The 14,547-nt window shown below is 29.7% G+C and overlaps 4 protein-coding genes across 6 annotated transcripts; 2 read left to right on the forward strand and 2 right to left on the reverse strand.

The window, feature by feature from the left end:
* The first annotated feature begins 86 nt into the window (after positions 1 to 86).
* Positions 87 to 1,892, forward strand: LOC126848836 (enoyl-CoA delta isomerase 2-like). 2 transcript variants are annotated; one of them, XM_050590085.1, is made up of 7 exons: positions 87 to 581; positions 663 to 832; positions 922 to 1,042; positions 1,149 to 1,238; positions 1,355 to 1,495; positions 1,589 to 1,771; positions 1,825 to 1,892. In XM_050590085.1, the coding sequence occupies exons 1-6, from the start codon at positions 483 to 485 to the stop codon at positions 1,742 to 1,744; spliced, it is 777 nt and encodes a 258-aa protein (XP_050446042.1). In that variant the 5' UTR covers positions 87 to 482; the 3' UTR covers positions 1,745 to 1,771; positions 1,825 to 1,892. The 2 variants fall into 2 exon arrangements, with proteins under 2 accessions (XP_050446042.1, XP_050446034.1); XM_050590077.1 differs by having other exon boundaries at positions 1,589 to 1,892.
* On the reverse strand, positions 1,853 to 5,922 carry LOC126848311 (DNA repair and recombination protein RAD54B-like). The gene is given in 14 exon segments (XM_050589117.1): positions 1,853 to 1,969; positions 2,059 to 2,292; positions 2,366 to 2,492; positions 2,589 to 2,748; positions 2,820 to 3,576; positions 3,659 to 4,212; positions 4,301 to 4,397; positions 4,465 to 4,557; positions 4,630 to 4,729; positions 4,808 to 4,931; positions 4,934 to 5,003; positions 5,081 to 5,176; positions 5,253 to 5,352; positions 5,431 to 5,922. Coding segments are annotated over 14 exon segments (2,874 nt in total). The 5' UTR covers positions 5,730 to 5,922; the 3' UTR covers positions 1,853 to 1,906.
* Positions 5,923 to 6,121: 199 nt separating this feature from the next.
* LOC126848645 (sorting nexin-17) lies at positions 6,122 to 9,060 on the forward strand. The gene is made up of 8 exons (XM_050589675.1): positions 6,122 to 6,286; positions 6,611 to 6,768; positions 6,848 to 7,213; positions 7,337 to 7,430; positions 7,512 to 7,762; positions 7,824 to 8,027; positions 8,113 to 8,295; positions 8,377 to 9,060. The coding sequence occupies exons 2-8, from the start codon at positions 6,709 to 6,711 to the stop codon at positions 8,647 to 8,649; spliced, it is 1,431 nt and encodes a 476-aa protein (XP_050445632.1). The 5' UTR covers positions 6,122 to 6,286; positions 6,611 to 6,708; the 3' UTR covers positions 8,650 to 9,060.
* Positions 9,061 to 9,557: 497 nt separating this feature from the next.
* Positions 9,558 to 14,543, reverse strand: LOC126848619 (serine/threonine-protein kinase 3). 2 transcript variants are annotated; one of them, XM_050589639.1, is made up of 10 exons: positions 14,299 to 14,543; positions 13,721 to 13,801; positions 13,453 to 13,633; positions 13,145 to 13,372; positions 12,752 to 13,070; positions 12,551 to 12,684; positions 12,314 to 12,476; positions 12,128 to 12,219; positions 11,851 to 12,048; positions 9,558 to 11,640 (listed from the first exon to the last, which is right to left on the reverse strand). In XM_050589639.1, exons 1-10 carry the CDS (start codon positions 14,310 to 14,312, stop codon positions 11,482 to 11,484), a joined length of 1,569 nt encoding a protein of 522 aa, XP_050445596.1. In that variant the 5' UTR covers positions 14,313 to 14,543; the 3' UTR covers positions 9,558 to 11,481. The 2 variants fall into 2 exon arrangements, with proteins under 2 accessions (XP_050445596.1, XP_050445590.1); XM_050589633.1 differs by having other exon boundaries at positions 9,558 to 11,661.
* Between the last annotated feature and the right edge of the window lie 4 nt (positions 14,544 to 14,547).

Below are 14,547 nucleotides of genomic sequence, written 5' to 3' on the forward strand. Positions count from 1 at the left end.
CGATTGTAAACCTGCAATATCTTGCACACACTTTTTTTTATTTATTTATTTTTTTTTTTAAAGCATTTAACGCCGTTTGTTTACACATTTCCGTCAAACGAATAGTTATTTTTCAGTTCTTTTGATACTTCCATTTCTTTTTTTCTGTACTTAGATATCGATAATTTTGTGTTAGCATATATAAATATGTATATGCTGTTTCACGACTAATAATTCATGGTCTATGTCTTCCACTTTTCAGTCCATTCAAAGTAATCTTTGCAGTTTGGAGTGATCTTTTTATACCGACTAATAACGGTCTATAAGATATCAAACGACGTATTATATTTTTTATTCTTTTTCGTTATATTATTTTCTATTCTTATTCATCTTATTCATTATATTTATATTCTTATACATTTTTAACAAAAGAAAAGTGATCGAATATAAATAAGAGGTTATAGATTTTTGATAAACAGTGCAATCAAGTTCTTTTGTTACTTATGGCGCATACAGATTCCTTTATCTTGAGCACTTTGAATAATGGAATACAAAAAGTGGTGCTCAATAAACCTGCCAGGAAGAATGCACTTTCGATTCCGGTAAACAAATATATATACTTTCTAACCAAACAATAAAGTATAAATAACGTAAATAATCACACATTTATTTCTTATCCACAGATGTATAAGGAATTAACGATACTTTTGAACAAATCCGCCAAAGACGATGAAGTATTAATATTTGCGTTGACAGCAAACGGAGATTTCTTTAGCAGTGGCAATGACATAGGCGCTGTTATGGAAATGGAATTGACTCCCACTACTATGGAAAATGCAAATTTGACATTGAAGTAAGAGCAGTATTATGTGAAAAAAAAATTTATATATAATACATCCCTATAAATATATAGAAAAAAATTCACATAATTATATCTTGCAGAGACTTTATTGATGCAATAATTATGTATCCAAAACTTTTGATAGCTGTTGTAAATGGACCAGCGATAGGAATAGCATCTACAATATTAGGGATCTTTGATATAGTATATGCTTCAGACAAGGTATCTAAATAACTTTTACATTTGATATAATATATTGAAGCAATCTTTTAGATAAATTAATATATATGATATATGACTTTTTGAATATATATTATGTAAATTATAGGCATATTTTCAAACACCATTTAGTTCTTTGGGTCTTGTTGCTGAAGGATGTTCTACATATACATTCCCCAGATTATTGGGACTTTCCAAAGTATAATATATTTCATTGCAAATTACTATTAAAATTATGTGTGCAATTTTTTTTTTATAAAAAATAGGAGAAAAAGAGAAAATATTTTTTTAAATATTATATATGTAAATATTTAGGCTGGAGATATGTTGTATCTAGGCTATAAAATGAATGCTCAAGAAGCTATGAAATATGGATTAGTTAGCAAAGTATATAATCATGACTCTCTTGAAGAAGTGTGGGATTATTTGAACAACATATCTAAACTTTCTTCAGAGGTATAATTTTTGCTTATAATGCTTTTTGCAAAACTATTTAGGTTGTAAAGTCATAATAATGAAACTAATAGAGTATATATTTACTAATTTCAGTCAATATTGGCAACAAAGCAATTGGTGAGTAAATGGAATAGGGAGATATTATTAAAAGTTAATGCAGAAGAAATAAAAGAATTGAAAAAACGATTTGAGTCTCCTGATGTAATTGAAAGATTTATAAATTTCTTATCACGAAAAAATAAACTTTAAAATAACAATTAAAATTAGATAATATAATAATTATAATTTTTCACTTATAATATAATATTAATTATAATTAATATTAATATTAATTATAATTTTTCAATTTCTTATTTAGTACGATTTAATAATAAAAACATAATTTTTTAATCTTTAATTAGTTTGTATATGTTATATTGTAGAATTTTTAAATATAAATGTTATATAGTCAATTGCTTCTGTTAACATAATGTCCTGCAAATTTATATATATATACACACACTTTTATATAAACTTTTGAATTTAATTTTTAGTTATTTTAAATAATTAAAATAATTTATTACCTGCATAATATCAAGTGCAATTGGCTGTTTATAATGTTGCCAATCTCGAAGCTGATTTATAGTTAAATTTTGTTGAGATGGTTTATCATCTGATATAAATTGATAATCTTCTGTCTCATTATCATTCATTGTCGATTCTTCAGAAGATATATGTCCATTGTTCTGACCAGAGCAAGAGCAATTCAATAAATCGTGTGTTAATGAAATTGTATCAGTTGTCAGTGTAAATAGATCCTAAGAGAAAATATTTCGAGTAATGACTTTTGTATAAATATCACCAAAGTTCATTTTTTTCAATAAAAAGTACCTTCAGTTCTGAAGTTGACAATTTTAAAGATCCAAGATGATTCAGATCCACCACAGACTCACTCAGACTAGCTTTGCTAATTTGCCTTTGATATATCTTTTCTTCTATTGTACCTGTTGTCAATAATCTACAAATTTTTATTTACAGACAGGGTTACATTTTTTTATTAAATAATATATTGATATATATTGGCATTACGACATTTATTTATGTTTATACAAACCTATAAATATAAACATCCTTCTTTTGTCCATCTCTCCAAATTCTTGCCATAGCTTGCACATCAGACGCGGGATTCCAATCAGAATCAAATAACACAAGTCTGGATGCTCCAGGTAAATTCAAACCAACACCACCCGCCTTGGCACTTAGCAAGAGGACTTCTGCAAACATTATTTTGATGTAGTACCTGCTCAATTATTATTAACATACATTACATTTTTGTAAAACTTACTGCTATTATCTGACCGTGTATTAAATTGTTCGATTACTTTCGATCGTATAGGACATGAAGTAGTGCCATCCAATCTTAAAAATTTTAATCCTTCTATACCACATATAGTTTCAAAAAGATCAAGTGTCTGCGTATAATAAGAAACTAATACTAATTTCTCGTCGGTTTTTTTCAAATTTCTCATCAATACTTGTAGAATTGTGATCTTTCCGCAATATTTTATAAAATTCTTATCTTCTTTCAATTGCATTGTACATATTGCCTTTGACAAAGTTTCGCGTAGCGCATTCTCTTTGTCATTTATGAATAAATTTGGATGATTACAAATTTTCTTAAGAGCAATAATAATAGACAAATGTGTAAGATTTTTATCTTGTAAACAAATTTTGTTGAACCAAGCATCAGTAACAAGAGAATACAAATCCATCTGCTCGCTGGTTAAAGAACAAAACAGAACTATTTCATATTTACATGGCAGATATTTATTTATTGTGTTTTGTGTACGTCTCAAAATGAAAGATTTGGTGCGCTCATGTAATTCCGTGGCTCTTTCAGATCCCAGACTAACGACATTCTCATCAGCATTAGGACATTGAGATGCAACAATAGGATCTTCATAATAATTCTTATATTCGATAGAAGAGCCAAGAATGCCAGGATTAACAAAGTCAACTAATGTATAAAATTCTTTCAAATCGTTCTGTATAGGAGTACCAGTTAACATAATCCGATTTTTACAATTAATCTTGCGTAGCAGCTAAAAAAACATGCACATAATGATGCATAAATTTACATATACTTACACTTGTATAAAAATATGTAAATCAAATGATTATTACTTTTCCCGCTTTTATGCTACTATTTTTCAGCCTGTGGCCTTCATCACATACAAGTAAATCGAAGGTAATCTTACTAATTTCCATATAACATTTGATGAGCATTTCATAGCTAATAATCAATACTGAATTTTTTGGATGTTTGATAAAATCTTTAGCTCTGTTTTTTTCATCTACAACGTACGGAGATATTCTGTGACTGCCTAACCATTTTGTGAATTCCTTGTTCCAATTATTGCATAAACTGCGAGGTGTTATTATCAACACACGTCTCACGATCGGTTTCCCATATGGACCCTTTTTTAACATTGTCCAAATTAATGTAATACATTGTAAGGTTTTGCCAAGACCCATTTCATCTGCCAAAATTGCACCAAAATAATCTGGCACTCTTAGCCCCATTAAGCATTCATAAAGAAATACAATTCCATAACGCTGATGTTCTCTAAGCTTTGCTACTAAACAGAAATCCACTGAGACTTCTTGCTCCTCATGGCTTACACAGGCAGAAGAACTCATATATGGCATCACTAATGGCTTGCAATTCATTACTAGTCCTTCAATATAAATATACTAATAAATATTAATAAATACTGAAAGTTTACAATGTATTTAATTTTTCACTCTTTTATAAATATGTAAAACCTTTTGTGAATGCATTTGTTGGAACTTCAATTTTTTCTTGCAGCACTTTTTCTACAGTTTCCTCAAGATGCTTCTCTTGTGATACTTGATCTATAATCTAAAATTAACTTTGTCAAATTTTTGCATATAACATTTCATAAATAAATATTGATACAGACTCTTACCTCAATTTGCTTATTTCCAATAATTAACCTGGAACCTTCTTCTACATTACTCAGATTAATTGTTTTTCTTCCCAGAATTTTCCCATCTAAATCCTATTATAAAATATTTTTTAAATATTAAAAACAATTTTCAAGTCAAAAATTTATAATTGATGCATTAATGACCTTAAGAATTGCGTTTTCCCCAGTTACTTCCAGCAAACCATCGCCATCCCATGTTTTGTATTTCTTTGAAGTTATTTGACCATACATGACATTGAAGATTCTATTAATATTTATTTACTGGTACACACAATAATTAAAAATTAAGTTATTGTAATATTTACTCTTCAAAAACACTTACATTTTTGATATCTCTGTTGGAGATGATTTTACAGTAGATGCTTCCTTTTTGTAAACTGAAGCATCAGCATCTTCTTTTTTTGGCAAAACAGATATATATCCAGTAGACGCTTTAAACTTTTTTGTGGTGGTTCCTCTATTCTTTCTTTGTAATGCTCTTCTAATGTAGATAAATCTTGTGACACCTGATCTTTAATCTAAAAAATTTTGTCAGTGTTTTATATATATAATATTTTATAAAAATATAAGTATTTAATACACAAATCACTATTACCTCAATTTGCTTATTTCCAATATTTAATATTGAACCTTCTTCCATTGTATCACTTGAACTGATTGTTTTTCTTCCTATAACTTTGCCATCCAAATCCTATCATAAAATAAATCTTATTATCGAAAATATTAAAACAATGTATATCTTTCTGAATTATAAAATTTACAATTACCTTAAGAATTGCACTTTTTCCAGTTACTTCCAGGAAACCATCACCATCCCATGTTTTGTATTTTTTCAAAGTTACTTTGCCATACATCACGTTAAAAATGCTATAAGGAATATTAATATTTATTTGTAAAAGAAATTAAAATTAATGATTTATTAATATCTATTTTTAATATACTTGCATTTTCGGCTTTGTTTGCGGCAAAGCAATAATTGAAATATTCTTGTCGTAAACCGATGCATTGGCATCTTGTTTCTTTGAGGCATTGTTTTTCGCTTCAATGTTATCGCGAATGACCTCATTTTCTATATTTCCCTTTTCGAAAATGCTTAAAAGCTGCGCGTTACTTCTAAGAGATTTTCTTATCGAATCACTTGATACTTCTTGCTGACTTGCGTTTACCTTATTTTCTTCGACGTTCGTTCGCGATTGAGCAATTAAAGGGGATATAAATCCCTTCACCGATTTGTTCCGATACATTAGTAGATTAGTAAATCGATGTTTAATTATCACATAAACACGACGATTCAATAACCGAATCTTGCTTAAAGGCGAGAAACAAAGTCAACATAAATCGAATTTGCATAATGGCGGCATATCGAATCACCGACCGTGCATTGAAATAAATAATAGTAGATGGTCGACTTAGTGTTACAAATGTTTCAAAAAATCTTTATCTTTTCTGTCTTGGTCAATCAATTGCTTTCAAGTATCATTTCTATAGTAAAAGTCATCAAATCACTATGCCTTTGCGCGAACACAGTTACGTACGCGATCTGTCATATACACGTGACCACGTGTCTCATGTTGAATGCATGATTGGTCGTCCTCCGCCAATCATGTTCGTTACAGTTGTGTGGACAACTGTAATGTGTTTTCTCGCTCGCGGCAACAGCCGCGATCTGTCGTGGGATTCAAATGCGTGTCAGTAATAATAATCGCGTGAAACGTAATGCGCGAGTGGGTGTGTGCGGCCGATTAAGTTCACTGTCACGTATGCAGTCCCGCAAACGACGAAAATCTCACAACGGCAATATGTGAGTAAATCTTCAAGCGACGCAACAAATATCGGAGATGTGTATATTCGCGATTCTTATCATGGTTCCGTGATTATTAGAGCATCACTTTCTACAATCTTTCCGAGTCGCGATCGTGTCTTTAAGTCCATCCTTTTTAGGAAATGACATACATTTTGATGTTTTGATTTCACAATTGAATTGGGCGCTGTTTTTCTAATAAATAATGTAACTCACGATAATTTGAGAAACTATATAAATGTTAACTTTATATGGCAAGACGAAATAATTTCAAAACTTTACGTTACCACTCTTCCTTTTTTGCTTAATGTTTCATCTTCACAGATGCTGCTGTACCAGTGAAGATGTTTCAAAGTTAATGAATTTTGCTATAAATGATGTGATTTGACGATATTTTTATCTTTTGCTAAACTTATCTCAAGATGCATTTTTCTATACCTGATACTCAGGAATTTACTGATGGAGCTGGGAATGCATATATTGTAATTATTTATAAAATATTTTGTTTATTGTATATTGTGTACTTTACTATTTCTACAATACTAGGCATCTTTTCTATAGGGTTACAATATTCATATCAATGGATTATTTCACTGTACGGTGAGATATAAACAACTGTATAATTTGCACGTACAACTCTCTAAGAACCTTGACATATCGTTACCTATATTTCCTCCAAAGAAGTTTTTTCCTTTGACTCCTAATCAGCAAGAGGAGCGACGTCTAGCTTTGGAAAAATATATTCAGTCAATTGGTCAAAATGTAGCTATAAACAATTCTGAGATATTAAATGGATTTTTATTAAATGCTCAACAAGAAACTGTTGGTGACTTGTCTGAGACTGAGATTTTAGATATATTTCTCATGAATGGATCAAAAATCTCATTAAATGTTCCCACAGGAGAGTATTCTGGTGAAATTTTAAAGGTATATTTTATCACTATTAACTATTAATATTTTCATATATATACATTTTTTTTCAATGTACATAATTATTCAAATATGATATAATTATTCAAATACTTCCATGTTTTTTTTTTCTCTTTATAGAAAGTATATGAACATATAAAGTTAGTAGAAAAATATCATTCCCATTTTGCCCTATTTATTATTATACAAGATGAATTGTCGGGTAATATTAAAAGTGAGTGTTTTTATAATATTCTATTAATACATTTACATATTTTCTTTTCTTTTTTTATTAAAATATGTATTGTGTCTTTAGTATTGCGGAAATTACAAGATTTTGAGTCACCTTTTATAACATACAAATATATGAGTTCTATGGGTACAAAAATTGTTCTCAGAAAAAGTTATTGGGATACAACATACGATCTTGAGTTATTGAATGATCCAGTGACTCTGAATTTATTATATATCCAAACAGCTGCAGAAATTCGCAGCGGGTGGATATTGATTAACAAGGACGTGCAGTATCATTTAGAGAACATGCAAAAATCCGGGAACAGAAAAGAAGTACGTTTATTGTAAAAAAATCAATATTTTTGCGATTTATTGTGCATGTTTATTATTTCAGTACTTGAATGTAGCTCGTTATTTAAAATATTATGGCTACATACAATTTGCACCATGCTATTGTGATTATCCTCAACATGGTTCAAGAATATTACTTGCTATAGGTGGAAATGAATTGAATTTACGCATTTTATCGTCCAAAGAACACGAATTTATATTTAAAGTTTCGCGAATGCGATGTTGGCGTATTACTACTATACAAAATGTAAGCGTATTATGAACAATTTATGAGAATTAATGAGAAAATTTGTTGGTTTATTAAATTATGAATTATCAATGAATGCATTTAGGGAATGGACCTTCCTGAGGATAATAACGAGTGCAGTCTGGAATTATCTTTTGAATATCTAATTGCTAGGAATGAATTGCAATGGATTACGATTATTTCGGATCAAGCGATTTTAATGTCTGTTTGTCTTCAAGCCATGATTGATGAGTTGTTACAAAAATGTGTAGTGGGCAACAGAATTCAGGTTGTTATATAAATCATATAAATCATTTCAGCTTATACAAACTTAATCGATTCTTTTAATCTAATTACATGATATTTACAGGTAGAATCTGGAAAATCTTGGACATATATTACAAGGGATGGCCAGAGTCGTATTACCATGGGATCGCCATTGCGAGAATGTGCCAATAATAATCATTCGCCTAAATCGGGACCAATTATAAAAAAACTCGCTAGTAAATGGTCGGCTGTGACATCAAAAAAATCGAATGAGTCAGTTGTTGTCGATAAGACCCATGCAACATGCACAACAGCTAATGACTTTGATATTGTGGAAAATAATGTTTTTCGTATGATAGGAGATGATGATTTATAAGCTTAATTATTTTTTAATGAAGATTGAGACGTAAGCGCAATATAAAAAATAACAGAGTATGCCTTATCTAAACAACTTTTTCAGAGATATATTTTGTGATACCTACAAATCAGTGCAACAGTTTCCAATTTAAAGTTAACATTTAGTGATTCTCAAGGCTGATTAATTGTTGAATTATGCATATTTGGTGTCTTCTGTATCAATATGTGATTGAAAAATGCATTTATATTTATTGATAACTTTACATAAAATATGCATACTTTTTTATATACCGTCCAATTACAATAATAATCAATCTGATGCAAGTTGAAAATTAACTTGAGCCAAAACTATGCTTGAATTACAAGCATAATATTCTGTATGAAGTACTTAATGATAGAACTAATATATAATATTAGAATTAATATACATACATGTATATATATATATATATATATATATATATATATATATATACATGTATGTATATTATATATATATATATATATATATATATATATATATATATATATTGCATATTGTTTTATTATAACAAAATTATTTAAAAGCAGTATGTTGATACTTGTTTTCATAATTGTCTTAAACGAAACTATTAAAATATATTTCGCTTTAATGTGTAGCAATCAAGTAGCAATCATTCTATATGTGATGTGTTATCTTCTTATCTGATTATAGTTATTTCTGCTAAATCATTCATTCAAAAAACATATTTTTCTATCTTCAGTCTCTATATTTCAACCAAACACTGTAAATATTGTACAATACACAATATACGAATGTAATCATAGTGTTGTCATAAAACTGTTCTGATTAAATATAAAATACAAAGCCATACTTTAAAGTGGAAAAATAAAATGTTATATATATATATATATATATATATATATATATATATATATATATATATTGTCCTATTAAATCCCCATATGAAGAGTAATTGCTCTAAAGCTAAATGACTGACAATCGTATGGAAAATGCATTATGGTGTGCTCCTTTGTAACATTCTCGCTTTAACCTCGTTTCTTGTTATCCGATTCCAAAATACATAGTGCATAATATTAGTAGATATAAGTTATAAAAAGAATTTTACCAATAGCGTGAATTGTAAAAATATAAAATTTATAAATTGACATGTATTTGTAATCATATTTATAAACTTTTACAAATTCTCTTAATTTTATATAATGCAATTTTTTTTTATTTTCATATTCTGATGCATTGTATATGAATCATGAAATGAATATAATAAAATATGATTATGATTTGTAACATGCATTTTAAAAAGGTTGAATATATATGAGTATTTAAATTATTTAAAAAAGAATTTTAATGTATACAATACATGCGTTTCATATAAAATAATTTAGAGTATAATGTTGGTTGTGGAGCAATTTAATTATTTTTTGCTTGAAATCTCGTTAGTATTACATGATCAATATATGCCTCAAACTCAGACTTTATTTCGCTGACAATGTGCATATTTTCTATATCAAAAATATGTTATTATTTTGTCTTATTATTTTCTAGAAAAGAAAATTAAAATCAGTTCTGGCTATAGTATTTAAGTATAATTCTATTTCCGTGCAAAATAGCCCAACGTCAGCAAGGAATTACTCCACTATAATTACTTGCCATATATATGTATTAATGGCACATACAAATATATCCGTTTTACGATTAATAATAAAAAAAATATGCAGTGTGAATAATTTTAATGCTTTATACATATAAAATGATTACTGTATAGTATAATGATTATACTATACGATTTTTCTAAAAATATCATTATTATTAGAGTGGAATCTGATAAATTTCAGTTTCAACAATTTCCATATTACAATAAACTAAATTAGAACATACTGGGAATACTTTCTAATACGGAAGACTAATACTAGTAAGTTCCTTTATGAAATATTTCATTATAATGCAGCATTATTTTTACCACGGCACTGCATATCACGAAGAATACTATTTGTTAATTTAGAATTATGTGATCATGTTATGGTGCTTGCAATTCGAAAAATAAATCGATCATTTTTAAAAGTTGATATAAACTAGAATTAGTATACTGTCCTAAGTATACTAATGAGAAGAGAGAGAGCCTATCTATGGCAGTAGAATAAAAAGTAAATTAAATCTTACAGCCTTGTTTGCTTATTTCAAATTGTCATGATTAGATATATAGGACATTCACATTCAAAATTGTTCAAATGCTTGGGCATTTAAGTGCATTTCGTAAATGCGTTTCACACGAATGATTTTTTTAACGCAATATTTTGAGTAAAATGGCATTGCAGATGACTAGCTAGCATGTGACGATACGATTTTCATATATGTAATTAATATAAAATTTCTTTTTCGATAAAAACAATTATAATCATGACGCCTTTCTTTTGTAATCCTATTGCATTCCTTTTTATTTTCTAACGACCTTATAAGGGTCTTAAAATATTTCTATAAGAATAGGATATATTTAACAGTATAGATATAAACATAATACAAAAATTAAGTATAGTGATTGTTTCTTCACCTAAATCACGTAAAATAATTTACATTGATGACGTGAGGCTATTAGCTATTACTAGCTATAATATCCCAGGTTCATAAAGAAAAGTAACATTGTGATTTGCGAGTAAACAGAAAACATTCAACAATCGCTATATGTTTCTGTCTATTTATGAGGTAAAATGTTCACAGAATGTGAGAGCAATGTTCTTCTCTTTAATGAAACCAGGGATGACGCGAATAAAATCTATCCATTTTATACAACTGTACATCCTTTATCTATCCCATTGTCATCACTTATTTGCATGGAGAAGAAAACCAACTCTGTTAGAAATTCTGTTGACGTTTCCGTTTAGTGTCCATGGCATCAAGAATAGGTTGCCTCTTCGTTTGATACCTTTTTCTTAGCTCATCGATCTCCCGTTCCATTTCTGCATCCAGACTAGCCATTCGTTGCTGCAGTTCCTCGTAAGAGAGAAACTTCAGCTGCAGGATATGGTTGTTTCTCTATATTCAAGTTTTCTTTTTTTTATAATGCCTAAAGTGGCATTACTCCAAATAATTTGATAGAGTGCAAATTAAATGTATCTTGTTACAAAATGGGGAAAAATAATTCGTTCTCTTAGGGTTGATTATCAGTAATATATATAAATATTAATTGTTATATATATGAAATAGAAAAAAAGTTTTACTTACAAACTCGAAATCACGTTCTGAAAAGACGTTTTGGAACTTTGATATGTTGTTATGAGGCTGTTCTGGCACAGGATGAGATATTTGATTCTGTAATTGTAGTTGCAAATGACTTTGAAACCTTTGAGATTCGGTTGGACTTTGAAGCTCCAATCTGTTTGAATTCTCTGAATTTTGTGCTCCCAACATTTGTCCATTACCCTGTGCAATAGTATTATTTGATATTTTTGTCTAATACTTAAACATAGTTTCAAATATATATAAAGTATAAAGAGATTACCTTTCCAATTTCAGGTGCTTCTTTCTTATCAAAATGATCTAAAAATAACGGTCGATATTTCTTGCCAGATTCCACAGAACCAGTATTATGTCCTGAAAGAAATATTAAAAATAGTCGTATATTATTAATTTAAATTAGAATCTCGGTATAATCGAAATAAATGATTAATAATCAAAAACTACTAACTTTTCATAGTAGCTTCGGTATCTGTATCGCTATTGATAACCATTGTACCCAAGTCTAATACCGCCGAAACTAAAGTACCCGTATCTGGAAGATCATGGCTAGGCACTAAAGTCCTACTATCCTCTGGTAACGGTTTCATAGTTCCACTGCAGTCGTCCTCATCCTTATAGCAAGGATATGTCATTATATGTACATATATATTTTATTTTTTTTTATAAATTAATGTTAAATAATTACCGAATCTTCCGTCTGATTCTGACTTTTAATCGCCACATTGTTTATAACATGAGCTCTATGCGCACTTTGCTTCTCTCGTATTTCATGAGCTTCAGCAATCATTTGACTCAAAATACTTGGTTGTTTAGCATTACCTGCAATAACGCATAAATTAATAAGATGTCATAATGTAAACTCTACTTCTTTGGCTCATTTAGTTACCTATGAATTCATGCTGTAGAAGCTCGGTCGCGGTTGCTCTTTCTTCGGGATTTTTTACAAGGCACCCACTGACAAAGTCGATAAATTCTGGACTCCATTGATCAGGTTCTCTAAAGCTAGGTGGTGGCTTAGTTGGAATCATAAATATTGCTCTCATTGGATGTATATCGCCGTATGGTGGCTTGCCCTCGGCCATCTCTAAGGCTGTTATTCCCAAGGACCATATATCAGCCACGCAATCGTAACCAATCTCCTGTATTACTTCTGGTGCCATCCAAAATGGCGTACCAATGACTGTGTTACGTTTAGCCATAGTATCCTACATTTGGATTAGAAATTTGATATCATTACAAATTTCTTTCTTAACTTGATGAAAAATTTTCTGTAACTTACCGTTAATTGACCTGCTACACCAAAATCAGCCAATTTTGCATGGCCTTCATTATTAAGAAGGATATTTCCAGCCTTAATGTCCCTGTGAATTTTCCTTCTCAAATGAAGATATTCCAATCCTTTCAGAGTGTCGCTCAAGATTGTTGCAATTTCATCCTCCTGAAGGGTTTTCTTTCTTAACCTCATGATATCACTAACAGAACCAGCTCCACAATATTCCATCACAATCTGAATGTAATTAAAATTATATATTAGTATTTTCATTATTATTCAATTCATTTAAAATAGAATACGGTGCACCAATTTACCCATAAATCTGTATTCTTAAAATAACTTCCATAATATTTAACAACATATGGAGAGTCACATTGTTGCATAATTGATATTTCCTTAATAATTTCCTGCAAATCGGTATCGACAGGTACTTGTTTGATTGCCAGCACCTGCCCACTCTCCTTATGTAACGCTTTGTAAACTGATCCATAAGATCTATAAAAAAGTACACATTTAAAAATAATAGAAAGATTTATCTTTCTCCTTCCATCATATTATTATTAAATATTATTATAGATTTACCCTTCTCCTAGCTTGCATATAATATCAAACACTTCTTCCGGTTGTCTCGTCAGACTTTCCTCGGATAACTTTTTTAATTCACTAAAAAAAATATTAATAATATTATAATATATAGAAATATATTTCTCAGACTTAACTAAATATCACATCCCAGGTTCTGCTAGAAGTCGTAGAAGAATATTTGTTCATTTTACTTTTGAGATTTATTTTTGGCACAAGATTTAACTGAATTACCGAAGATCTCAGAAATTTAATCCATTCATTAAGTGAACAGTCCGTTTTTTTATTCCGGTTTAGTATTGAAAAAACTCATTTATAATTTAGCAAGATTATTTCAACATATGAAAGATCTTAAGGAAGGGGTTATTCAACGCGATAAATAATTTTGAATAATCTTCGTTGCAGGTTAACAAAGAGACAAAGAGTCGAGTCAACTGTCACGGATTCGCGACCGATCGTTTACCGCTAAAAATCCATTGCTGTCGCCGCTTTAAATAATCTCTAAAAAAATAATTCGGCACGAAGCATCGGACTGTGCGTCGCCGAAAAAAAAATGCAGGGTAAATACAATCACATACCTTTTAGAAGACATCTTCGCGTCGATGTCAGATCGCGTGGAGATCTTGAATAAAAAAGAAGCACGCGCGGTTATTTATAGAAAACGTTAGCAACATAAACGCGGGCGTCAAGTGATTATCATGCCGTGCGCGGGGGTAACATGGCCAATTAAAAATAGAGGCATTACATTTTTGTCAATAAATTAAAGTATAACCACACAACTGAAATATCGAAAACCATCGGCCATCATAGATGGTGCGGTCGACGAA

The sequence above is a fragment of the Cataglyphis hispanica genome, chromosome 1 (genome assembly GCF_021464435.1).
Source record: "Cataglyphis hispanica isolate Lineage 1 chromosome 1, ULB_Chis1_1.0, whole genome shotgun sequence".
In the NCBI taxonomy this organism is placed as follows: domain Eukaryota; kingdom Metazoa; phylum Arthropoda; class Insecta; order Hymenoptera; family Formicidae; genus Cataglyphis; species Cataglyphis hispanica.